The following is a 25,051-nucleotide window of genomic DNA, read 5'->3' as shown; positions in this document are numbered from 1 at the left end:
TACCTGTGTGCAGCCACTCAAATCCAGGACCTGCCATCACTGTATAATCAGACGTCACCATCTATGCTACCAGTCTAATAGGGGACCTCCGTGAAGACAGCGATTCTCATTAGCCATTGGATGGCCATCAATGGTGTAACTTCTGCAACTCCAAGTTGGGTTTAAGTTACCAGGGGAGAAGCAACTGTTCACCAAGTACCAAAACTTAAAAAAGCCATAAAAAAATAGGGTGGAAGAATGAAAGGTTATTGGAAATATATATTGATTACAATAATACACTAAACCGGGAAGACTGAATATGGTCCAGTTCTTTAAACCATTCATTCACATGAGGAAGGTGGGTCGGGAGAACACCAGGGTCTTGGTATGACTGGTCTGGCCGTATAACCATCTTGGTGGAAGTTACACACCCAGGGATCACAGAGAGAGGAATCGCATCCAGGGGATTTTAAATTGACAAATCAGTGAAGGAGTTAAAGACTTTAGGCATGTTGTCCCAAAATGTGTGTATTGATGGGAATTCCCACCAGATGTGTAACATAGTGACTTTCTGGGATGAACATTGCCAGCATTCATCAGGCATGTTCATGGGAAACCTATAGAAATTGTCAGGACAAAAAAAGCAACAGGCAAGAATTGTACAATTTCTCTTGTGTGGTCTACAGTTGAGAGATTATTTGAGGGTGAAGACATGGAATTTCTTCCACTTCTCCATAGAGAATGTTACGTCCAGTTCCCGTTTCCATTTTTGCATAATTAAAGGTGGGTTTGGGTGGGCATTTTCCAAAAGTAATTTGTACAGGTAAAGAGACCACATGTGGAGGTTTGTTCTTTTGAAGGAGGAAATCTTCAAATGACCTAACCTAGGAATATGAAGTAAAGATCATGTGTCGGGAAGGAGGAGAGATGGGATGAAGTAGAAAGTCAGGGCAGGAAGGCTAGAGAAGGGGTAGTAGAGGTAGGTGACCCCCCATAAGAATCTTTCCAGATTGGAAGTAAGAGTCAGTGTGTTAAGGCAGAAAACAGTTTGTTCACATAGCAGGAGGATAGGCAGGATTAGCAAACAATGGAATAAGCGGGCCTTATGTTATGTCGATTGCCCAGGTAATAAACAATCCCAAAAATTTGAAGCACCTTAATACCAAGAGATATGGCTTGAAACCAGACATCACCAGACATTTTCCAACTTGCAAATAAAAGGGTTAAAAGAATAGTCCAAAGACTCCAGCACTGTATCAACTTGTTAAAATGTTGTTAAAAGCTATCTCTGGGTTACTTGAGTTTCTAGATTCTAAAACACCATATTTTGCCAACACTAAAATACTATGCTGCTCAATTCTGCAGGCTGGCTTTCTTTAAAGTGCTTTGTTCACTTTCGGCATGAGTCCTTGCTGTTGAAAAACTACAATGTTATTGAATTTGACAAAACATCTTTATTTATAGTAAACATCAGTCCTTACATTACATTTATATTGTTGAAGGTCAGCCATTGTATCTAAGTATCTTATAAACAATTTCCATTTTAACATTTAAAGCTCATATTAATCATGTAAGCAAATGAATTAGCAAGAAAAATATATCCGTGCATTTATTCTGTTATTTATTACCCTGCCCTCCCCCATTGTTTTTTTTTTTTTACCTAAATAAATTATTTGACCCACTAATACCACCAGAGAGGGTTAATTATAGCCCTAAATTCTTTTTTAGGTTATTCATTTCAGTGAGTTGACTTCTTGTTATTTTTATTTATTTATGTATTTATTTTTTACTTTAAAGCCTGTGAAGAAGGTTCTCCCCTTCTGGATTAAATTTCCTTAAAATACATATAATGACAGCTATTTTCCTAAAGCAGATTTGTATGCTGGGGGGTTGTAGCTGTGGCTATAGTGTTTGTATGGAAGATAGCCATAATATAATATGATCCTGCATTGTGAGGGTGAAATGATGTAATCAGGGGATTATCTATAGTGCAGCTGGAACTCTAGTTAGTTAAAAGAATTCTTTACCCTTTATTCAAGGCCAAATGCTAACCCACTGAAGAGCAGATAAAAAGCAATAATTGTGCAGCAAAACACTCTGCTTTTAAAGATGAATAATAAATAGTTGCCCATTCACAACTGGTTTTGTTTGATTTGAATTATTTGTGGCCTGTATATAAATAATAACACACTGGTATTCAATTTTGTTCAGTCTGTGAGTCTAGGAGGGCATGTAGTATTTGTCAATTGAATGGGTCATTAGAGTTTAGGTGTATTGTAGATCTTGGAGTTGGGATTATAAAAGGAACAGAGGGTCTCATCAAAAAACTAGATAGAGCTTTATGGAACTGAATTGAATGGGGTTAAACTATAGGGGTAGAATCTGTAATGCTCCTGGGCACACAAACCACAACCAACTCCAGATATCCTTCAATCAGGCTTTATTCAATGTCAAAAAGCACGACAAGGGTTAAGTCCAAACAAGCGAAGTACAAGAGGGTAAGGCAACAATCCGAGGTCAGGGCAGGCAGAATGGTCATTAACAATCCGAGGTCAGTGCAGGCAGAGTTCAAGCAGAGTCAGCTTCAGACCAGGTCACTATGGAGATGACAAAAGCAGATAAACTTAAACCAACACAAGGACGCACTCAAGCACACTGTGTTAACAGAGGCTTTTAGCGGGCAATGGTGTACAGGACAGGCTCTCCTTAAATGGCCAGAGTGACCAATAACCTTGGGCCACCTGGCGCCGTCTGATAGGAGACTAACTGAATCCCCTTCGGCTGATTGGCCGCAGGGAATTCAAACTAACTATGTCCTGCCCCGTGGCGAGGCAGCCGAGTGCCACGCCCTCGGGAGGTACAAGAGGGACTCATGGTAGCATGCGCACCTCTTCCCACAGCACCCCTAGGACGTGCACTACTTTGCACATGCAAAGGAGTGCTGAGAGCAGGAGTTTCAGTAACCACGTCCGAAGGAATGCCGCCTGGCTGAACAGTAGTTTGGCCACGACGGATCCCTCCGCCTGCAGAGAGAGAGAAGCTGCGAGCAGAGCAGCAGCCTCGGCCATGCTGCCTGCTACAGCGGCGTCTCCCTATGTGGCTGGGATCCCCAGGGACACCGCGGGCTCGCAGGACGGCTAAGTTCCTTACAAAATCCTTATACTCGAAAGGAAATCAATTAAGTTAATGAATCTTAAGTTGAAATCTGGATTTTCCATCCAATCTTCCACTATAACTTTTGTGTTATGAAATATGTTCCTATAGACTTTTCCAATTGGCTTGGTCACATATTTTTCAATGGAAAGATTCTTTAAAGCTTAGCCCAGTATTTCTCAACCAGGGTTCCCCCAGGGGTTGTTGGAGTTTCCTGAGCAATGGAAAGATTGTTGCTCTGATGTCATTTGACATCAATAATGAACATTTTTGTCAATCTGTAAGGATGACTGTCTTCCAACTGGCCAGAAAATGTAAGAGGCATTCTACCCACTGACCACCATGATAATGCACTATGACATGTGGATATAGTAATTATAGCTGGTTTCCTGAAGACCTGAAAGTTATTTCAGGGGTTCCTCCATTTTAAAAAGGTTAAGTGCTGGCCTGACCTGTTTAAGCCACATAGTGGCTATATACATTTTAGCTATATAGGTGCTATTGATGAGCTTCAGTTGTGCACCTGTTGTCCCCTTTAATTTAGAGGGAGAGAAAGTTTCTTACCACACATTCTGTGAGTAGTAAAGCAGGTTCTAGCAATTCATTTAGATGTTTAGCTTCCTGTCATTCTCAGTGAGGCTTCTGCCAGGGTTTGGTAAACCAGTTTTTTTCTATGCTATGCTAACCTACCATCCAATGAAGAAAGAATATTGCAGTATTGGTGTTGCAGTGGTGAGTTGATGGACAAACAGATGTCATTGTTGTTGAGATTGTAGAGCTATGGCTAGGCTTAAGCTATGTACAACAGCGGGTGGTTATTGAAAAGTCCCGGGCAGTGCACCCGACTAAAAGGGGCTGGGGAGAACACTGTCTATAGTATCATTGGTTTTTATACTCAAGGTATATATTAAAAAGATTTCTGAATATTGTCTTTAGCTTATGTGTGTGAATGCAGATTGCCTGTTTGTGTGTATACAATTGAAATGCTCAGATAAGTTTTTTTTTTTTATTACAGTAATGTAAACCATGTAATGATGTTGCATCCTGTCTTAAAGACTTTAGAAACCCCAATAAAAAAAAAAAACTTTTTTTTGACTCATTTTATTCTACTAAATACAACATAGAAAATGTTTTGTTATATTTGTTTGATAAGTGCAAAAAAAAAACCAAAAACACGATCTTACCAGAAAACTTGGGAGCTGATATTATCCTGTGCACAAGGTAACATTATGGGGCTGAGAAGATGTCTGTGTTGACTGCAATCTATCTGAAATTAAGTAGAAAGGGCTGAAAATGTTTTAGCATGCTGTACTTCTATCGCTTTTATCAGCAATCATTTTTTTGTACTTGCAATGTGTTTAAACACATGAAACATAGAACAATGTGCATGTATTGCAAATATATATTTACTTTAATACCCATTTTGTGGTACTGTGTGTCTTCATTCCAGCGCATACAGTCTGGAATTTTGAAAGCATTCAACAACCCAACTACTAAAACAGCAGATGAGGATACAAAGAAAAAAGTCAAAGGCAAGTTGTTTGAAATGAACGGATTTTGGTTACATTATCTGTAAGAGGTACAGCTGAGTAAAACCTCCATAGTGCAGTACAGATGGAGTTACCTCAGCTTTCTTTTCTGCTAGATTTGGGTATGCATTGAGTTTAATTAGTATTAAGCTTTTATAGATATAAAATAATCTAAAACATTTTATATATGTGGAGCAGGCTAACACCAACTACCCCATGTTTTAAGAGATCCTGTTGCCAGACCGTTCATTTAACTAAAACATTCCATAGAAAGTATATGAACATTTAAAGAGCAGCTGAATTATATCAGGTAGATTTCATGTTCTAATCCTTCCTCACTATCTAAAACTATGAAAAAACATTTTGGTTGAACTTTTCCTAATACTGTTTATGTATTATTATTGTGTGTGGTTTTTGTTGTTTTAACTAAACCTTTTTATTGTTGTTTTTGCCAATTAAATCTAAAGCAATACAGCTCAGCAGTTTGAATAGTCTTGATCACAGTAGTTTTATTGGCGGTGATAGGGTTTTGTGTGGCAGTAAGACTTCCCTACATAACTATATAGTGCCATCTTGTGGTATGACTTTGTATTGTATTTTTCATGCTCAAATAAACCTGAAGTGAAAGTATCATTTTAGTTTACCTAGAAATCCAGGCTGAAGGCATAAAGTATGTGCTACCTAAAATTATTTTACATGGGAATACATTCTCTGTGATTAGTTCTGTACCCCAGTGCTGTTAGCTTTGCTGCAAATCATAATGTATTGGGCCCAATAGACAAACTGGGTGTGTCAAAATGTATGGTCTGGTAGTAATGTATGACCTGATACTTCACATAAAATGTTTCCATGTTCCTAATGGAATTAAAGCAGAACTCCAGTCAAATGATTACAAACACTAATAAAATGTACAGCAGCTGTTCACCTTTTCTGTCCAATAGGATTATTTAATATTGACCTTACTTAAACTTAACCCAAAACTTATAAGCACTGCCTTTACTAACACATTTTTTAGCGATATATTGGACATTTTTTAGAGATTTACTGATAATAATAGGAGTTTGTTTGTTCGAATAGCTTATGGAAGAGAAGGTATAAAGGCAAACTTCATTGATCGGGTGTTTGTTGGCGAATTAACCAGCACAGTCATGTGTGAGGAATGTGAACATGTAAGTATATTTTCTTAGTGTCCATAATGTGTCCATAATATTAATGTGGCATAACAGCAGACTACATGTGGAATCTGCTATGAAATGGAATTTCATTTTAATTCTCTCCACAAGTACATCTGTCATGCAGCAGTATAAAAGCGAGGATAACATGCAAAGTGTCATTACCCAAAGCAACTAATCAGATTTACATTTATTATAAATTTTCTAGGTAACAGTAGTGATTATAACTAACAAATTACTGAATTTTACTTTGTTTAATAGGCCTGATAGATTATTTCTAAAAATCGAGTTTATTCTTTTGAAAGTGAGTTAGATTACATTATCACTAAGACTGGTTTTTGACATCGGAGCAAAGAAGAAGTAAGCGGTTCCCTTTAAGATCATTTATAATTGCTTGCTGGAATTTCACAGAATTAATGACTAAACTGGATTAGTTCCTCCTTTCATTACTTAATTTTAAACAAAAATAGATGTATGACCTATGCATTTATTGCTGTAAATAAATTGTGCACAAATTGGTAAGGGCTTCCTTAGACCTGTGGTGTGAAACCGAGTGGCTGGCAGGTCCCAGTCACACAGCAAAGATTTCTGTGTGCCTGAGACTGGCACGGCGGGTAACCAGATTTGCACATAGCTGAAAAAAATTGTTCCCAACTGCAGCAATTTTAACATGACTGTCACTGTTTTTTTTTTTTTTCACCCACTGCCTAAACTAAAAATTATAACCATAAATTACATTGATGATATATACCCGTACTTTAATTAAAAGTCTAATCCTTTCTCTATGGAGCTTCTGGAATGTAAAAGGTATCCCAGCCGATGTTTTCTTTAAGCATTTAATATGTTCTTGTACAATATTAGGGAAACACCAGAGGCACCCATTTCCCAGGTATGTTTTCAGTTTGTTCCATTGTGATTTAAAACCTTCAATTTTCTATAAAACCTTTCAGGTTACTGTGTCTTTCCTAATATCAGGTTCTCAGGACTGAACCATTTATTTTTAAGATGTGATGCACCTTGTGATTTATACTACTGACAAGGTTTATCTGACAGTTGTGTAATGACAATAAATGTTTTTTTCTATCATTCTTTGTTACAGATTTCCTCTGTAAAGGAAGCATTTATTGATCTTTCACTTCCAATTATCGAAGGGAGGGTATGTGAGATACATTTTCTCTTTTAGGAAAAGGAACAATACATAATATATAATCTTCTGCTATATAATGACCCTGTTTGACGCTATAAATATTGTGCTGTTTCTGGAAATATTAGGTATTTTTATTTTTATGTTGGGTAACTGTAAAATTTTATCCTAAATTTAGTCATAAATTTATTGGCTAATGGCATCCAGGCATAAAATGGCACATTTAAATGTAGCTAGGTATTTATTGGTAAATCTCTGCAATTCCCTATACAACAGCACTCAGACTGGAAAAGAATGGGGTAAGGTTAGGAGGCAATCATGTGCTGGTGTAGCTGGTTGCAGATCAGTGACCTCATCACCTTCCTGCTTCTCTTTCATTGCATCTCCTTTATAATCTATAGCTGTAACAGAGAAACTGATATCTTCTAGCTGGCTGTGTATACTAATACTTTGTCAGGTAACCTTATAGGTTTTTATTTGTATATTGTTTGCCTGAAGCACAGACTTAATTTTCTAGATGTTAGAACATGAAACCACTGTTTTTTGTATAAATTATGTGACCGTAGAAATGAATCACATTTGAGCTAACTTTACATATTGATTTTTGGCTATCTGTACATTAGATAGCAAAACCTGTAATTAATGGAAAAGTAAGCAAAGTAAGGAGTACCCAAGGAGATGACAGTACTGTGTGCAACTGTATGAACAGTGTACCTAGGCGGATGCAGATGAAACACTCGCCAATGAAAGACGATGTAAGTTCATATCTAGGTGATATCACATACAGTTGACATTCAAAAATCCAGCAACCTCCAGACCTGAGGAGTGCCAGATTTTCAAAAATTCTGTATTTTTGAAAGTTATACTTACCTCCACACACAGGCCAGCCTACATCTGGCACAGTTACAGGGAGCTGGCAGCAGGGACCTCTCAACGTGTATTTAGTGTAGCAAGCAGACCTAACAGCTCTTTCTGCAGAACAGCGCCATCAAAACATAAGTGGCCAAACAGTGTACTACAGTCCCTGTATTACAAATGCGATCCGAAATTCATGCCCTGAAATTGAAGTGGCTGGATTTTCGATTGTCAGCTGTACATGTTTTCTGCATTTCTTACTGCTAATGTGCATGTTTTGTTGGTAAAGCACTAGAATAAGTGGAAAAGCACTGGGAAAGGGCGGAGGTGGGAGGGTATGGGCCAAAGGGCTGAACCCCTAAATTGTCTCAGGTTTAGGTGTTTCTAGGATCTTATGGAAGGAATGCACAAGTGTATACAGACACCATTAGGTACCTTCATCTCATTTAGCTAAGACGTAAATGTGCTTTACCAAATTAAATCATAAATATACAGTACATTTTAAAAATGGTTAAATCCTGGAAACTGACAGATATTTTTTTTAAATTACTTTTTTACATTTTTCTACATTACTGTTTTTTTACTGTTAAAAAACAGAAATGTAAAGACACATACTAATTAGGATTGCTGCACTATTGTGAATAAATGTTGCTTGTAAAGCCATGCTTTTCCTAATATTTGCAAGTTGTGCACTAAAAGAATCGCTTACACGTATCAGGCCCTCCAGGCATCATTTTCTTTCTTTTCTTTTTTTTGTATTTAATTCTGTTGGGTGTAGGCTTCCAAAGCTTATTATCCCATTGGACACTTATAAGATTGGCTGCAGTAGGTAGGCAGTAAGTCGGATAAATTCTCTTACATGATCTCTATAGTTCAAGAAAACAAAGGTAAATCAAATCTCACTTAGTAAGGTCGGATAGTTTTTAATTGACATAAGTTTGCATAGTATTTGGTCAGTCAATATTCAGTCAACATGCGTATTAAACTCCTTAGAGTACAAAGTTGTAACCTTGAAAAATGTTTAAATTGTCCAAATATGATTAGTAGTTTTCCTTTAAACTGTTTGAAATGTTTAATCTTTTTTTTTAACTCTAGAACCAGTGGAGGGAAGAACAGCTGCCACCCTATGAATCCACAGCTAATGACAACAGAAGCCATGAATCATTGCAGGAAAACGTAGAAAAGACTGAAGTGGGTACTAATAATAATGTGCCCCAAACTGTTAGGACTGGCAGCCAGTCAGATGGCAGCGAAAGAGACAGGGACAGCCAACTGGAGAGCACTGGAGATGCAGATAGTGAAGCTTCAGAATGTGAAACTGTATTGGCCCCAGCAGAAATAAACAAAGAAAATGACAATCATACAAATTTTATAAATGATGGAAATCATTCTGCCATTGATTACCTACACTCCTCACTTGATGCTGTCACTGGGCCTCTGTCAAAGTTCAGCCTGAATCCTATGGAGGTGGAGAACCTGGATTCATGTGAAAGGAAGCCTTGTTCTCATCCAAAGTGTGTACTATCTCAGAATGCTCAGACTGCTTTCCAAACACTCTCCCAGGGCTACGTAACCAGCTCCAAAGAATGCTCTGTTCAGTCTTGCCTCTACCAGTTTACATCTGTAGAGCTCTTGATGGGGAACAACAAACTGTTGTGTGAAAAATGCACTGAAAACAGGATGAAGTATCAAAGGGAAACTCATTTTGCTGGTAATACTTGTTACACAATATTGACAAAAATAATTTTCTATTTGTTTTTTTTGCTGCTTCTCAGAACAAATGTACCACCTTTTCCTCTAGTGCAGGTAATATTATTCTCACAGTACCCAGATAACTATGCATAAGTTATTAATTTAAAATGCTTACACTCACTTATTGCAGCTGTCACTGGACATTTAGAAAACCTATAATAATGTAGAATGTTTAGAGCTGCAATATTCAGAGTATTTATATGGCTAGGCAATGTAATTTAATAATTACTGGGATCCAAACAACTTTTATTACCCATTGACCTGAACTGTTTTCTATGAATGTTTGCTTCCTTTGCTGGACAACCATGGAATTAGTGTATGGAAACCCAAAATCTATTTTTCAGTATGTTTGGCATCGTGTTTCCTTGTACATAGTTTTCACATGGAAATATTTTGAATATTTGTGAATTTTCTCACCTGGAGATCCTGCCAGGATGTTGTAGGCTGACAACACCAATGCACACATTAACCACTTTCAAGCCATGCCAATAAGCCTGATTTATTAAAGCTCTCCCAAGGCTTAGTAAGATACACTTTCTTCAGTAAAGCTGGGTGATCCTGCAAACCTGGAATGGATCTGGTCCAGGATTCAAAACATTTGCTAGCAAATTTCTTTGATGAAATCAATTTCAGGTTTGCTGGATCACTTAGTTTCACTGATGAAAGTGCATCCTCTCCAGCTTTGGAGAGCTTTAATTAATAAGGCCCAATGTGTGAACGTTCAGTAGAGTATTGGTATGCCTATCGGGTCCATCACAAGTTTTACGATTTGCCCACCACACACACACATAGCTTTTTCTATATGAAAAGCAAAATGTATTTAGTATAACTAAACTGTGATTGTTTTTAAAGGCCATCTAATACTTAAAAATATATTTCTGCACAATTCTTACAGCAGGGGGGGGGGAGAGTGGGAGTCAGTTGGTTGTTGCACTGACACAAAAAAAAACAAAAAAAAAAACAACAATACAGCAGTGAATCCCACAGCCCAAATTCAGGTACTACAACTTGGAGTTCAGTTAAAGAATGTTGTAACATCCATTTGTAGTTTTTTCTCCCTTCCACCTTGTACCAGTGTTATGACGTGCCTAGTTGTATCCATGGGCTATAAAGAAGAATTCATTATGTTGAACCATTTTGTCTTGCTACGTATGTATTTATTTGCGCTTAGACATTGCTGTTGGTTTCTTGTAAAATTCCCCGTCTCCCTCTGAGACTGATGAATTGGCTAAAAGTGTTGCATATACACTGGGTCTGAGTACAGGTAGTCCCCGAGTTAAATACGAGATACGGACTGTAGGTTTGTTCTTAAGTGTGTCTTAAGTTATTTAGTTAAATTTGTATGTAAGTTGGAACAGGTACATTTTTTTAATAAATGCAATTAAGACAGTTGTTTGTTTCAACATATTATTAGTCAGCATGGTGTCAGTTACTGTATAAAATCCTAACTGTTAGGTGATCAGAACCAAAGCAAAAAAAAAATGTTTTTGGACATTAGACATCCATTAACTTTGGGAGCAAGCAAGAGTTTGTCCTGGTCAATAAAGAGTTACAAGAGGCAAGTCATGCAAACTGCCCACCTCCAAGCCTCCACCCTGGACAGAAGCGACCCAGGAAGCCCATTGGTATCTAGGAGTTGTTCGTATGTTGGATGTCCTTAACTCCGGGACTACTTGTAATTAAAGTTCTTCAAGACTGGTAAAGATAGATTCTCAAGGGGGAACCTGGGTGATGTGGTAAATAGATGTGGTACAGGATTGAAATCCTTTGTCAAGTAATAGCAATGATTGTTAAGAAATCCATTCCAGGCTTGCTGGATCACCAAGGTTCTTCCCACTGATTCAATTAAAACGAAAAAAAAAGAAAAAAAATATCACATTTACCTTTAATCCCTTGGATCCCTCGATGGGGCTGGACCTTTCCTTGATCCAGTCCCAGTGCAGAAGAAGCATTGGGCGCCACCTTCTTCTGCGCATTTGTGAGATCGATATCTCTTTCCTCTTAGTAAAGAAAATGCCCCTTCTGAGCATGCCTGAGAAAGGGCATTCACAAAAGGAGGAGCCAAGAGCCTCCCGATCTGTATGTATCCTAGGAGGCTTTGCGCCCCCATTCAGTCTTGATCGCTGCTGCGATTTTTACTTTATATAAAAGGGTTGTCTACCTTTTATGAAAAGTACAAATTTTTAGTTTACATCCGCTTTAGGTTTTGAGATCAGGAGTTGTAGTTTTTTTCTTGTTAGTTCTAGGTATGTAATTCAGAACATTGAAGTCAGAGACAGCAGGCAGCTAGCATTTTGTCTGTGTATAAGCAATGACAGCAAGTATCTGTGCATGCTTTTACTAGAATTGATGTTGGGTACATTTTATATATGCAATAAGTATATATCAGTTGTCCTACATTACTGCATTTACATTTTTTTTTTTTAGATGTCTTAGCTTTTTGTTTTATTGAAACCATATACTATGCACACATGTATATTATTAGGTCATATATTGTCTTTTTGTAAACTTTTTTTAATTCCTTTAAAGTATTCATTACCTTTTTCGATTTCTAGAGGAGAAACAGTGTAGTGTGTATACAAATGCCAGAAAACAGCTTTTGATTACTGCATTGCCTTCTGTTCTTATTCTGCACCTAAAAAGATTCTCCCAGGTAAGTTACATCACCTTAATGTAGGAAAAGTTGCTATTCTAACATTTGTCAATAAAGTGTATAAAAAAACAGCATAATTACTTGGTTGGAGACAATGTTTATGGCTTTAATGCAAAGGTGTATGATTAAAGTATTACACTGCAGTTGTATCTAAAAATATAGATTGAGATAAAACGTATTTCATCCTGTTCAGATTGTATTAGGTTTTTATTGCCATTTTTTTAAAATATAAATGTAAATGAAAGTATTTAGTTAATTATAGATACAGTTTTATTTATTCATGCTGACTTTGGCATCAAATTGTTAATTGTTATTTTGTTTCAGAATGGGCTGACTCTCCGCAAAATCAATAGGCATGTGGACTTTCCCTATATTTTAGATCTGGCGCCCTTTTGTGCTGCAACGTGCAAGGTATAGTAAAAATGACAAATACATTGGGTAAGGCTCACATTCAGCGTGTGGGTGTTTATTTCATACCACTAAATCACATATTAAGCGGGGGAAACAGTGAGAGAACTGACATGTTATTTTTTTATGACTGCAGCACAATTTATTTTTGGATATCAAGAGTGAGAACTTAAATATGTTTCTTTAAATTCATTTCCAATAGGAACAGTTTGGACCAGTAAATGCCTGACAGTTAATAGCTTACAATATTTTTTAAATTACATATTTTTGTGTGCGTGAGATACAAATATATTGACAATTTATATAAATATATGCTTCCCATTGATGGTAGTATGGCTGTGTTGGACTAGCTTGTATGGAGAGTACTGAGTTTATATAGGAGAACCCATTCAATATTGTTCAAAATTGTTAAAAGCTTCAAATACAATTCAAAATACAATTAGACATTGTATTGGACTATCCTACAATGTACATTAAAGGTAACTTTGCAGTAACGCAAAAAGTGGCTGGCTGGCAGTATGGTTTGGTATGAAAAGGAACTATAATCAGCACTAATCTCCTTTATTTAGCATTACCTATATGAATAAAAGTAACCATAATATTGTTTATTAACTGGTATAGATAACATCATATTAACTCTTTTTTCTTTTTTTTTCTGCCCATTTTGAACATGTAAAGAATGTCTTAGAGAAGAAAAGCGTTTTGTTTAGTCTCTATGGAATAGTGGAGCACAGTGGATCCATGAAAGGAGGACACTATGTAGCATATGTCAAGATCCGAATGCCTTCTAAAGGACCAGGTAAGAATCTTCTATTACAATTAGGCATTCAGCTACTTAGTTTTAGTATATCTAAGTTACAAGGATGCTTATTTATTTGTGCTTGTCACTTTCATTCCCACAATTGCAATTCCGGCTTTAATTCCCAATACATTTGTTTTGTGAAACCTCTCCTCTACAAGGTTTACTATATACTGACATATTTTATCCTAATATATTATTATATAATGGCCAACCTTTTTAGGGTGAAATGAAGTGTAACTTTGATTATTAAGGACATCAAAATGAATACATTGCTCAGATTCTATGGTCCTCCACTCTGTAAGTGATCTTTTAAAAACAAAAAGCTAGCACAGACTGAAAAAGTAAAATAATATAAACACATAATAATAGTAATATTAATACTAATAATACATTGTTAACATATCTGTCAAGAACTGAATACAGTGGCAAGTATTTCTTTAACTAAAGGGTTTTTTTTTTAATAAATTGTATTTTCCTACTGCAAAATATAATTATTCTCTAAACAATTGACTAAAATTTGTCTTTGAAGGGATAGTTTGATGGTCCCTTAAGTTTTAGATTATTTATCACATTTTCCAAAGCAAAAGCATCAAGCATGGATAGCTTTCCAACATGTGGTAACAGCTGTTTTAAACACTCTACCAGCACAGATAGCTGGGATATAAAGTCGCTTTTATCAAAAGTCATATCAACTAATTGACATAATAACATTAACAATAATGAGTTACCTTTTTTGAAATTTTTATATTGTTCCCTAATGGTGTTCCAAAACATAATATATCCCATGAAACTTGGCAAATGTGTTGGTATAGGACAGAATGATTCTTTTTTTTAAATTTAAAACATTACATACATGGCATTCTCTAAAACTTATATGAAAAGGAATTAGGTAGGGATCATCATCTCAAATTGTGAATGATTATAAAAGGATGGGTTTAATTAAAGAGGATCCATTCTAAGTGATTCTGTAAACTCCCACTGCTGAACTCATTCTAAAGAATTGTAACTGACTGGATGTAGAGTTAAAAATATTAAATAGGTTGCATTATCTAAGGGGCAAACAGCAAATATGATACCATTATGATAATATATAAAAAATGTATAAAAAATATTATATATTTTAAATAGTGTACAAAAGCATCCAATGAAGGTACAGGTATAAAATGCTGAAATCAAATGTTAAACAACAATATATATTAGCAAATGATGGATTGAAATAAATACTAAAATAAAAAAAAACACCAGCATTGAGATAGAGATACTGGCACAGTGCTTGTTAGTTCCTGGTTGGCTGCTGGATTAATTGTCTTCAGATGACACAAGTTCCAATTTAAGAGGTTGATAAATAAGGACCATTGTCATGTTTATTTATTTATTTATTTATTTTAGACTTATGTTGTTTTAATATTCATTTCTTTGTTTGCTTTACAGTACTTAAGGATGGAGCAACATGTTCTTCCAGTCAGTGGGTATATATTAGTGATACTCATGTACAGATGGTGCCTGAATCCAGGGTTCTAACTGCTCAAGCGTATCTTTTATTTTATGAAAGACTGTAGTAGAAGTTTATTTGAACTTTGCTCTGAAGAAAATGTTTTACTCTCAGGTCTTTGTGGGGATGTGTTAAAAACAGAGAAATCTAGGAGAATATACTTCTCTATAAGTGTTTATAATATTACACAACATTATTGGTTTGAACAGTAAAGATTGGCCAATACACATTTTTAGGGCCCATAATTCTTCACCTGCTAGTCCCTATGGTTATATAGGCATGTAAAGCTGTAAAAGCTTCTGCAGGTACAACAACACAGGTATACAGACTACAGCTACTCTGCTTGATTTGTCAACGTCCCACCCACACTGTTCACACTACATCCTCATCATAATGCTGTACTTTTACTGATGGAGTTGGCAGACGGAATGAGAGTGACTGTGTGCAGAGGTTAGGAGGACAATTTGAAGCACAAAAGTGGCTGGAGAATTTGCTACCACTGCAGGTATATTTATACCAGAGCGAGTGAGGTTCTTGGGGGGCTATGTGCTGTTCCATTACTGGACACAACTCGTTACACAGCATAGGAATCAAAAGAGATGAAGGCACAAAATTATATGCAAAAAATACAGCAGAACCGGCGCCCTCAGTTTAAGATGAGACCTGCAATATAGCCAGCATATTGAGTTGAGCCTTATCATAGAGAATGAAATATAATTGGATGTATTAATGTGGCTGGTAGCAGAAAGAGTGGCCATAAAGGTCCTATGCTAGCAAGTAATTCTCCCAATGTGTATGTTACTTAGACTATTTTTGATTTCCTGGGATATGGTAATGATCACAATAGATGGAATGCTTATTACCACACAAGCAGAGTTCTGAGTTTATTAAAACTTTGCTATACGACTGTATACATAGGAAATATTGATAGACAAAAGGTACATTTTTCAGGGTTGGGCTCAAGCACAATTACCATTTGTGTGTGTTTTCTATAACAATATCTTGAGGTTATGTTTACTTTAATCTGTTTTGCACAAGCTGTTTTTGGTTATTGATTACCTCTTCAGACACCCAAATTAGTCTAAATTTAAGTTTATTCTTATTTTGCAACATCATTTGCTACTGTATTCTGCACTGTACTTCTGTGCATATGCTGTATTTTTCTTTTAGTTGTTCTTGTACTTGATACATGTCAGCAATATATTGATACAAAAAAGATGTAAGGAAATGTTATAGGTAGGTTCAAATACCTATTATATTTGACTCAAAGAAGATGACACAATGATAATTTAAGCAGCCAGCATCTCTATTGAGGTGTGATATTTTTATAATTCAGAACAGTAGGGATTGCTTTTGAGATGCAAGTGCTGGCTGTTCATTTGGAACTGTTTTTAATTAAAACTACTTCTGTTTTACTTTGTATATAGTGATGCCTATGTAACCAACAGAAGTAATGATTTTAACACTTAGGGCTCTTTTTTTGAAGTGGTAAATCTGACATTCGCCAGACATTCACTATTGGAGAATCAGTCACTGCCATTGAAAACACGTGGACCTGAAAGATTCTTCCCCAGAGAATATGTACTCAATGTTAGATTCACTGCTATATAAATAGACCCCCTAATGTTTGGGATAACATTGTTTCATTTCTGTACCCCACGATTTGCAAGTTATACAAACGTTTAGAAAGCCCCAAATTAGTAAAAGTACAGTGACAACAGTGACTAATTACAATTCATCTATTAATACTCTGATCTCTGGGTATGCACTTCCAGCCACTTGTACACCAATTCAGCGAGCTTTTTTTCCTATCCTAATAATCCATATTCTTTATAAATAACTAAAAATTAGCTCAAACATTCACTGTATAAACTGAAAAATGGTTCAAGATGTTGCTTTCCTTTGAATCACTGAACTAATAATTAGTTGTAAAACCACTGTTTCTGAGCACTGCTGCACATCTGTGTTGCATCGAGTCCACCAACTGCTGGCACATGTGAACAGCCCAGGATTATTGAACTCCATTGCACAATTCTTCTGCATTTCTTGGTTTTGCCTCAGTACAGCATTTTTCAATGTCACCCCACAAGTTTTCTATTGGATAAAGGTCCGGGGATTTGGCTGGCCACCCCATTACATCATGCTTGTTGGTCTGGAACCAAGACATTGCTCATTTACAGGTGTATTTGGGGTCGTTGTCTTGTTGAAACACCCATTTCAAAGGTATTTCCTCTTTGTCATAAGGCAACATGACCTCTTAAAGTATTTTGTTGTATTCAAACTGTTCCATGATCCGTGATATGTGAAAAATATGTGCAACACCATAGTATGAGAAACATCCTCATTTCATGATGCTTGTACTGTGATGGCTGTACGGTGGCTTGAATTTAGTGTTTGGGGGTCGTCTGACAAACAGGCTGCAGTCCTTAGACCCAAAATGAACAATCTTCCTTTCATCAGTCCACAAATTGCTGCGCCATTTCTCTTTAGGCCAGTCATTCAGCACATGTATTTTTTTCAACACTGGGACTTTGCAGGGGGTTTTCTTGCCAATAGCTTGGCTTCACATAGGTGTAACATTACTCACAGGTTATTTTAGACCTTTGATCTTCATAGGGCTGATCATTGGAGGAGTCTTTGCTATTTTGGCTATACCATCTGAATGGTAGTTTTTAGATTTTTTTTCTATGTCTTTTGGTTGCCATTTTAAAGCATTTGAGATCATTTTAGCTGAACAGCCTATCATTGTCTTCACTTCTTTTCACGGTTTCTCCTCTCCAATTACCTTTTTAATCAAGGTAGCCCTTCTTCTTTACAATGTCTGGAATGATTTTACCCTGGCACCTTCCTTTGTAAAATAAGGGTCCTAATTGACACCTGACTTTTCTCAGAACAAATTCCCTCACCAGTTGAACTCCACACTGCAAATATTTTGAACAGCCTAATATTCCTTTTTCTTTACTTTCCGTAAAGGAAATTTGATAAATTTTTCTTGTGTGTTTTGATTTGGAAAAAAATGTGCAGTGTTGCCAATGCTTTTAAGTGTATGCAAATAAAAGCTATTATAAGGATTTTGAGCTTTATTCACTTTTTTTCAACACACTGCTATTATTTTGAATCCAACTGTATATTTATGAATATACTATTGCAGTCCGCAGTTTTGTTTTGCTCACTCACATTGGTTCAGGAAGTCACATCAGCTCACAAGTCACCAAGGCAATGATGTGGTCATCCAAAGAAGTATATTTCCCTCTGAGGCAGAGAAGTAAAGACACAGCCCTATGTCTTTTTAGCATAGTTTAAACACAGCATTTAGCACAGTTTATACTAACCTCAAGAATATGAGCTGCACGTATAGACTTAACTTTACCTAAACTGAGAGTGGATTGTTGTAGAATGCACTGGCATTGCATTGTTTTACCTATCTTGTCTTTTAGGTGTGTACAGTAAATGTGTACATACCTTGTTACCAATCGCACATCGTGTGGGGAATTCCAGATCCACACATAGTATGGGTGCACACATGTATACACACACCTTTACTTTGTCTGTGTAATCATCTGCAATACATTATATACAGATCTAAAGGAAATACGTTTTTAAAGCAGGGAAGAATCATTCTTGTTCTAATCCTTATTGCATTCAGCAATAAAACGGTCACTTTTCTGAATACATATATTTTATTACATTTGAATATTGATAAATTGTATACTCTTTAGTTTATTACTATTGATATATATAGAGTGTTAAGAGAGATGCATTCAGCATCTTGGGAAAATGTATTTTATAATACCGATACTTATTTAAATATTTGTTTTCCACCCCCATGTGCAGATTACAAATGATAAGATTTTGATTTTATTTATAAAAGTGAATACATAACAATTACAAATATTGATTGAATATGCTATGAATTACATTGTTATTTGATGTTATTCTTGTGCCTCTGCAACAACAACTGATATCAACATGTGATGTAAATAAAATATATTTGCAATATTTTGTGGACTGCTTTCCTGTTTCCAAATAGGTGCACAACTCCAGCACTATGGGTACATGGGCTTTGTTGTGGGGCTAAACTAGATACAATTACACTTTGGCACTTTCTTGCACCTCAGTAAGGAACATTCATACCGGCATCTCTGCTAGTAGTTTATAGTGTATAAAAATATAGGAACAGTGTATTAGCCCCTAGAAGGAGCACTGTATTTCTCCCACTCAGGCTCTTGTTGTCAGCATAAGAAGCAGATTTGTTTTTTAAGTTGCCAGAACAAATGTGCATAAAAAAGAGGCTGTAAAACAAAGCTAATAGTGTAGCATAATTTGTAATAATAGTGTAGCATAAAGCAGATGTATAAAGCTAATGAGGATTTTAATGTATATAGGAATTATAAAAAATATTAATATGAAATTCCTGAGTTGACTTAGCAGGACCTCTTGGACCCTTTAGTATAATTCAGTAACATTTCCATCACTTTATCGCCCCAGTTATGTACTGTATTCATCACATGACCAGAAGAAGGAAGTGGAGAATTAATCTTCTCTTTTCCCCTATATGGGTACCACAGGTTGAAAGTGCAATACAAATATTTAGCACTAAAGCTGACTGCTAAACCTGATACTGCTCCATGTGTTTAAACTGGGTATAGGGAGCAGCACACAACTCTGGAACCAGTAGGCGTGCTAAAAATTCTACTACTGTACCAGGCAAATTAGTACTATTGGATGGTGTTTTTGGTGTTGCTGTCAGTGTCATTTGGAGCAGAAGAAACATTTTTATTGCTATTGAGATAAACAAAACTCCATATCATCGGAATCAGTGGAATAAAATGAATTGTCCCTATTAATTGTGTTTATAAGATAAGCTTTAATCGATGATGTTAATGAGCTAAAGTAAGTTCCAACTCTTAGGGTTCTTTAACCTCCCTGGCGGTATGATTCATGAGGATTTTTAAATGTTAAAAGCGGTACATTTAAAAATCCTCATTTTAAATTTCCTACTTGGTTACGCCTACCTGCCTAACGCTCCCACCCTCCAGCCCCAGACTTGCGACTGGCCTTGCATCCCCAAGGTTTACACGACAGGGATGTAGATGGCTGACTGGCATCCTCAGGGAAAGAAGATGGCGGGCATCACTGGAGGAACCAGGTAGCAGTTTAAAAATCCCTGGCAATTCCACCCAGAGTGCAGCTCAGAGGTTACGCCCTTTTGGTATGGAAATTACCCCCTGAGCCACAGCAAAGAATACTGCCAGGGAGGTTAAAACAGGGATCAAAGATTCCCTTATGGAAATCTTCCAGGTCTCTGTGTTTCAATGGTAGATTACATATTACGCAGCGCTGTACATTCAATAGGGGTTGCAAATGACAGACTAATACAGACAGTGATACAGGAGGAGAGAGGACCCTGCCCCAAAGAGCTTACAATCTAGTAGGTGGGGGAATTTCACACACAATAGGATGGGAGATATGTAGTGATGGGAAGTAGTGGTGGTTTCAAAAGACAGAAGAAGATGGGTAGGCAAGTTTGAAAAAATGGGTTTTGAGCGCTCTTTTAAATGAGCAGAAAGTAGGAGCAAGCCGAATAGGACGAGGAAGACCATTCCAGAGAGTCGGGGAATGGCCTAGAATCGGGGAATCTGGACTAGAGAAGTCTTGTACAAGACTTACTACAAGAGAATGCCATATTCCCTGTTTTATAAATGGAGCTCTTACTTATAAATTACCCTCAGCTGGTCCAGTGGTTGACTTCCATGTGCACATGCTTTTTTTTTGCTTCTGCTGCCTTTCTCTGTCTAGCATTAAAAAAATTAGATACCTTGGTGGAAAGCTATGTGAATTCAGTCTAATGACCACTAGATGGCAGAATAGCGTCTCGGTCCTCTGAATGTCTCTCATTCCTTCCTCACTACTCGTTGCTGATCACTTCCGTTCACCGAGGTAGCAGCGCCATATTGTCTGTCTGGGAGAATCGGTTAGCACGGGAGGAGTGTGGCTGTGAGGCGCGGATACTGAGCGGCCTGTATCGGTGTGGTGCTATCGGAGAACGCTAAATATCGAGCAGTGTGGTTTGCATGTACGTGAGTTGGGAATCCTCTGCTTTTAGCGCTGCGCACAGTTTGCTATTCCCTAGGCCTGGCACGCAGGCGCGGATGCCGTGCTCCTCCTGGGCTAGCGGCCCTCACAGAACGTGGGAGGAATACCGGGGCCGCTCTTATTTCCATATTACCGCCACCGACGTGCTGGGGGAGAGCTGAGGCAGGCGGGAGGGCTGAGCACATGTGAGAGGCCGCGCTGTGTCCCCGGAGAGCTCCATTCATCAGGCGGGGGATCCCGGGACATGGCCCGCCTATTCCTCATTATTGTCTGCTCGTGTTGGCGAGATTTTCATTTATTATTCATTATCACCTAGAAGTAACCAATTTTACACAATCCTTTTATTTCCTTCTTTATATTACCGCATCTAACCCTGAAAACATAACACTGGAAGCCTCTGCACTAACTTCCTGTGGGAGAGTGACAACGCTAACCAAGGGATGCCTAAGCAGGAACAGTGTTGTCACGCACATCTTTAAGCTTGGCAGGGCATTGATAGATATGCAGAAAGGGATTTTAAAAATATATATTTTTTGCTTTCTCCACCCCCGCCCCTTCAACAGATTGCGAGGACATGGGAACACCAGCTTCCTATTGAAAAACATTGCATAAATATGATGGTGATGAAGTAGGTGATATTATGTATGTCCCCCTTTGCTGGGACTGCTTGTTTGTACTACCAGCCTATTCCCATCATCTGTAAATCAGTATAAAAGTGAGTTGGCTTTTGTGTGGCAAAAACTTGGCTGTCCAGATGAGTTTTACTAGAATGCCGGGAGCTGGATGCATGTTTGATAAGGTCCTGATATGTCGGACATGTAGGTCCTTGCAGCAAAAGGGTTACTGCAGCGCAGCCATGGTGTGGGCCACATCATCAAATACTCATCTGTTCAGATCCAGGGTTCTCCCCGGCCCCTTTTATCTGGGCACACCACTCGGCTTTTTTACGGCAACCCGGCTGTTTTTGGGTGGTTAGTGAATTGTTGGGTCATAATACAGGGGGCTGCCACCCAGCTACAATTTCTTCCCACCCAGCTTACAAAAAATTCTGTATTGAGCACTGATATTATGATGTTGAAATTCCAGTCTGTTCAGATGAAGAGCTCCTACTTTCTGGCAGCGTTGATTCTTGACTCCACTCATTTCTATTGGCCAGTCACGCTGCCCATTACATATCTGGCCCAATAAAAATATGTGTAAGGAGCAGTGGGGATCCTATGTGAACATCAAAACTTTGCCTGAAGTTTGGGTGTAGGGACACCTCAAAGTACCTTTGCTATGTGACAAAGTTACTACAAACTGGCCAGTCCTAACCAGATGTGTGTGATGTTCGTATACTAAGTGACGCTAAACATTGATATCTTTTGTTTGGTTACAGGTCGTGTGGATAATATAACGTGTGGCAGATATGTGGGATCAAGGTGGACAGCCTTGGCAGCAATGGCCGCTGAATCAGCAGCAGTGGATGGAATCATTTCAGTATCAACAAGATCCAAGTGAGTATGTCTGAGGAGCGATAAAAATGGGGTGCCTGTAGCTTTGCCCTGTACTTTGTGTTAGCAAGTTTTAGCTCTGTACCCGATATTAATACTACCCATTCTTTTGTTTGCCTTTTCTTAGGTCAGATAGATTGGGCAGCGTTGGCACAAGCATGGATCGCTCAGCGCGAAGCTACAGGTCAAGGAGTGGTGGAGCCCCAAGGCATGATGCCAAATGGGCAGGATCTACCACCTCCAGTGCCACAGATGGAACCTGTTCCCAACAACCATAATTTTCAAAGTGATCCAAACTTTAATCGAATGTGGCAGCCAGGTACATTTTGAACTTTAAATTAATTTATAGGTAGGGTGATATGCAAGATGTATTACAAATACACAGTCCTGTTGTGTTCCCAGTGAACCAGTAAAATCGGCTCCTCTAAATGTGTCAGGTGTAGGTACTTTTGAATGCCTTCATACATACTGTAAACACTGCAGTGAACTTCACTTCTTTGCCATCATTTAGCCTTGTAAATATAACATTGGAAGGTTTTTGCTAATAAATTGTATTAGGTGCAACAAAATTACCCTGCAATGTGCTTGCAGAGTCAGTACAGGTAGTCCCTGTGTTAAGGACATATGGATGACTCCTAGATATGAATGGGGCTTCCCTGCTCACTCGTGTGCAGGACAGAGGCTTGATGGGGGCAGCTGGGTGATTTTTAAGGACTGAGCGCTTCTGCAGCCTCGTGTAACCCTTTAATGACAGGCAAAACTGCAGTTTTTTTTTTTTTTTTGCATATCAAAGCAAAGTTTACTCCAGAAGTTAATGAATGTCCAGGCTCCATAAAGATTTTTTTTTCCTGGTTAGATTGTGTGATTCTGTGAATAACGCTGCCTTATAATATGTTGAGACAAACATTTGTCCTAATTGCATTTATTAAAATAATGTACCTGTTCCGACTTACATACAAATTCAACTTAAGAACAAACCTACAGTCCCTATCTCGTATGTAACCCGGGGACTTCCTGTAAATTAATAACACATGGGGCAATGTCATGTTGACCAGACCTGTATTTTTATTTTTTTTTCTCCCAAGGCCTTTTTCAGACAGATTTTAAATGGAACTGTTTAGCTCTAATTCTAGCTGCCTGGTTAGATTTCAGTATTCTAATGAGGAGTAATGCAATGTCTTGAAACTTAAGTAGTAGTCAGGGCTAATTTGCTCTGTTAGAAATTCACATTTTACTCTTAACACACAGGAATCCGTGTTATGTGCATTAGGATAATGTTTTCCATTCCTTATGAATGACACTTCAGTGCACCTCTTGAATGTAAAGCAGTAAATTAGACGGGTCCTTGAACCTTAGGGAATATTTTACAAACATTTTAATTTTGCAGAGAATGCCTAAAGTTTGACTTCTTTCCATCTTAGGACAGACTCCGAGTGAGTTAGATATAGCAAATTACATTCCTGAATGCATTTGGTACACCCAATGTAAAGGCGGTCTCTGGGTTAGCATATTGTGATTTGTTTTTTGACAGTTTAATAAATTCACAGTGCCTGCAGAAATGGAAAAGTACATTCTAATAAATAAAAAGACAAATAAAAAAGTGGAGTTTTTTCATATCCACTTCTGCAGAATTAAAGGTCTTGTGTATTACTTGAGCATATAATTCAGATGAATGGGCACTGACAGGTTTGTTGTCAAGTTTGTTTATATGTAAAATATGCTTTGTAGTAAATATGTTCTACCCTATTCTAAGATTTTGGCTTGATGTGGATCTTAAGATCTTTTCTGTGTTACGCGTACAGATTGGGGTGGAATGCATCATCAACCACCTCCACACCATCCTCCTCCAGAACAAACATGGATACCTCCTGTCCCTGGGCCTATGGATATCGTCCCTCCATCTGAAGACAGTAATAGTCAAGACAGTGGAGATTTTGGGAATGATAATAGACACATGTTTACCCAGAACAATCATAACTTTGGAGGACCGCCTGAAAACTTTCCCTTGGGACCAGGGAATCAGATGGACTATCAGGTATAGAAAAAAAAATGTACTGTTTTAAACTAGTCTGTCTACTATATTAACCTGGTACAGTTTCACATGATTATAAAGGGATAATTTCTTTATAGTTGCCAAATGTCTCCAACATTTTTGCTGTTTTATCTTAGCATGGCTCCAGTGGATATGGCCCCCCTCAAGGTGGATTTCATCCACCATACTGGCAGCCAGGCCCTCCTGGTCCTCCAGGTCCCCCTGCTCCACCTCCAAATAGAAGAGAACGACCTTCCTTTAGAGAGAGGCAGCGATCACCTGTGCCAATACCACCCAAACAAGAGCCTCTGCAAATTGGTAAGTTAGAGGACCATTATAAGGAGAACTGTATTCTGGTAACTGTTAAGTATTCAGTGTTTTTATCTCTATTTTTATTCTCATCTTAACCACCTGAGCGTTACACTGAGGTCTAGATTTCTGTACCAAAAGTGATCCACTGTTTTTCATGAAATTTTTTTTTTAAATTGTAG

The 25,051-nt window shown here is 37.7% G+C and overlaps 2 protein-coding genes and 1 long non-coding RNA gene across 7 annotated transcripts in view; 2 read left to right on the top strand and 1 right to left on the bottom strand.

The window, feature by feature from the left end:
* The window catches only part of USP45 (ubiquitin specific peptidase 45), a 61,788-nt gene extending 42,850 nt beyond the window's left edge, over positions 1–18,938 (top strand). Inside the window, exons 10-18 of one of the 3 annotated variants that reach the window (XM_072408687.1) lie at positions 4,583–4,664; positions 5,739–5,830; positions 6,933–6,989; positions 7,601–7,732; positions 8,928–9,543; positions 12,140–12,237; positions 12,562–12,648; positions 13,324–13,444; positions 14,879–18,938. In XM_072408687.1, the coding sequence (XP_072264788.1) occupies positions 4,583–4,664; positions 5,739–5,830; positions 6,933–6,989; positions 7,601–7,732; positions 8,928–9,543; positions 12,140–12,237; positions 12,562–12,648; positions 13,324–13,444; positions 14,879–15,006 (1,413 nt within the window). In that variant the 3' untranslated portion in view covers positions 15,007–18,938. Of the gene's footprint in view, positions 1–4,582; positions 4,665–5,738; positions 5,831–6,932; positions 6,994–7,600; positions 7,733–8,927; positions 9,544–12,139; positions 12,238–12,561; positions 12,655–13,323; positions 13,445–14,878 lie in introns of those variants that run through there. The other 2 variants (XM_072408685.1, XM_072408688.1) reach the window with 2 other exon arrangements.
* Positions 1,622–9,396, bottom strand: LOC140328819 (uncharacterized). Its single transcript, XR_011920354.1, has 3 exons — positions 9,237–9,396; positions 4,317–4,399; positions 1,622–2,576 (listed from the first exon to the last, which is right to left on the bottom strand). It is a non-coding gene; the product is annotated as an uncharacterized lncRNA (long non-coding RNA).
* A 1,927-nt stretch (positions 18,939–20,865) lies between the features above and the next one.
* Positions 20,866–25,051, top strand: part of PNISR (PNN interacting serine and arginine rich protein) — a 12,089-nt gene continuing 7,903 nt past the window's right edge. For all 3 annotated transcript variants that reach the window (XM_072408684.1, XM_072408683.1, XM_072408682.1), the window contains exons 1-5: positions 20,866–21,015; positions 22,414–22,531; positions 22,656–22,847; positions 24,331–24,563; positions 24,698–24,878. In XM_072408684.1, coding sequence (XP_072264785.1) covers positions 22,444–22,531; positions 22,656–22,847; positions 24,331–24,563; positions 24,698–24,878 — 694 coding nt within the window. In that variant the 5' untranslated portion in view covers positions 20,866–21,015; positions 22,414–22,443. The remainder of the gene's footprint in view (positions 21,016–22,413; positions 22,532–22,655; positions 22,848–24,330; positions 24,564–24,697; positions 24,879–25,051) is intronic.

This window comes from Pyxicephalus adspersus, chromosome 4 (genome assembly GCF_032062135.1).
Source record: "Pyxicephalus adspersus chromosome 4, UCB_Pads_2.0, whole genome shotgun sequence".
NCBI classification, from domain to species: Eukaryota; Metazoa; Chordata; class Amphibia; order Anura; family Pyxicephalidae; genus Pyxicephalus; species Pyxicephalus adspersus.
This window is presented reverse-complemented; position numbering and strand designations above follow the sequence as displayed.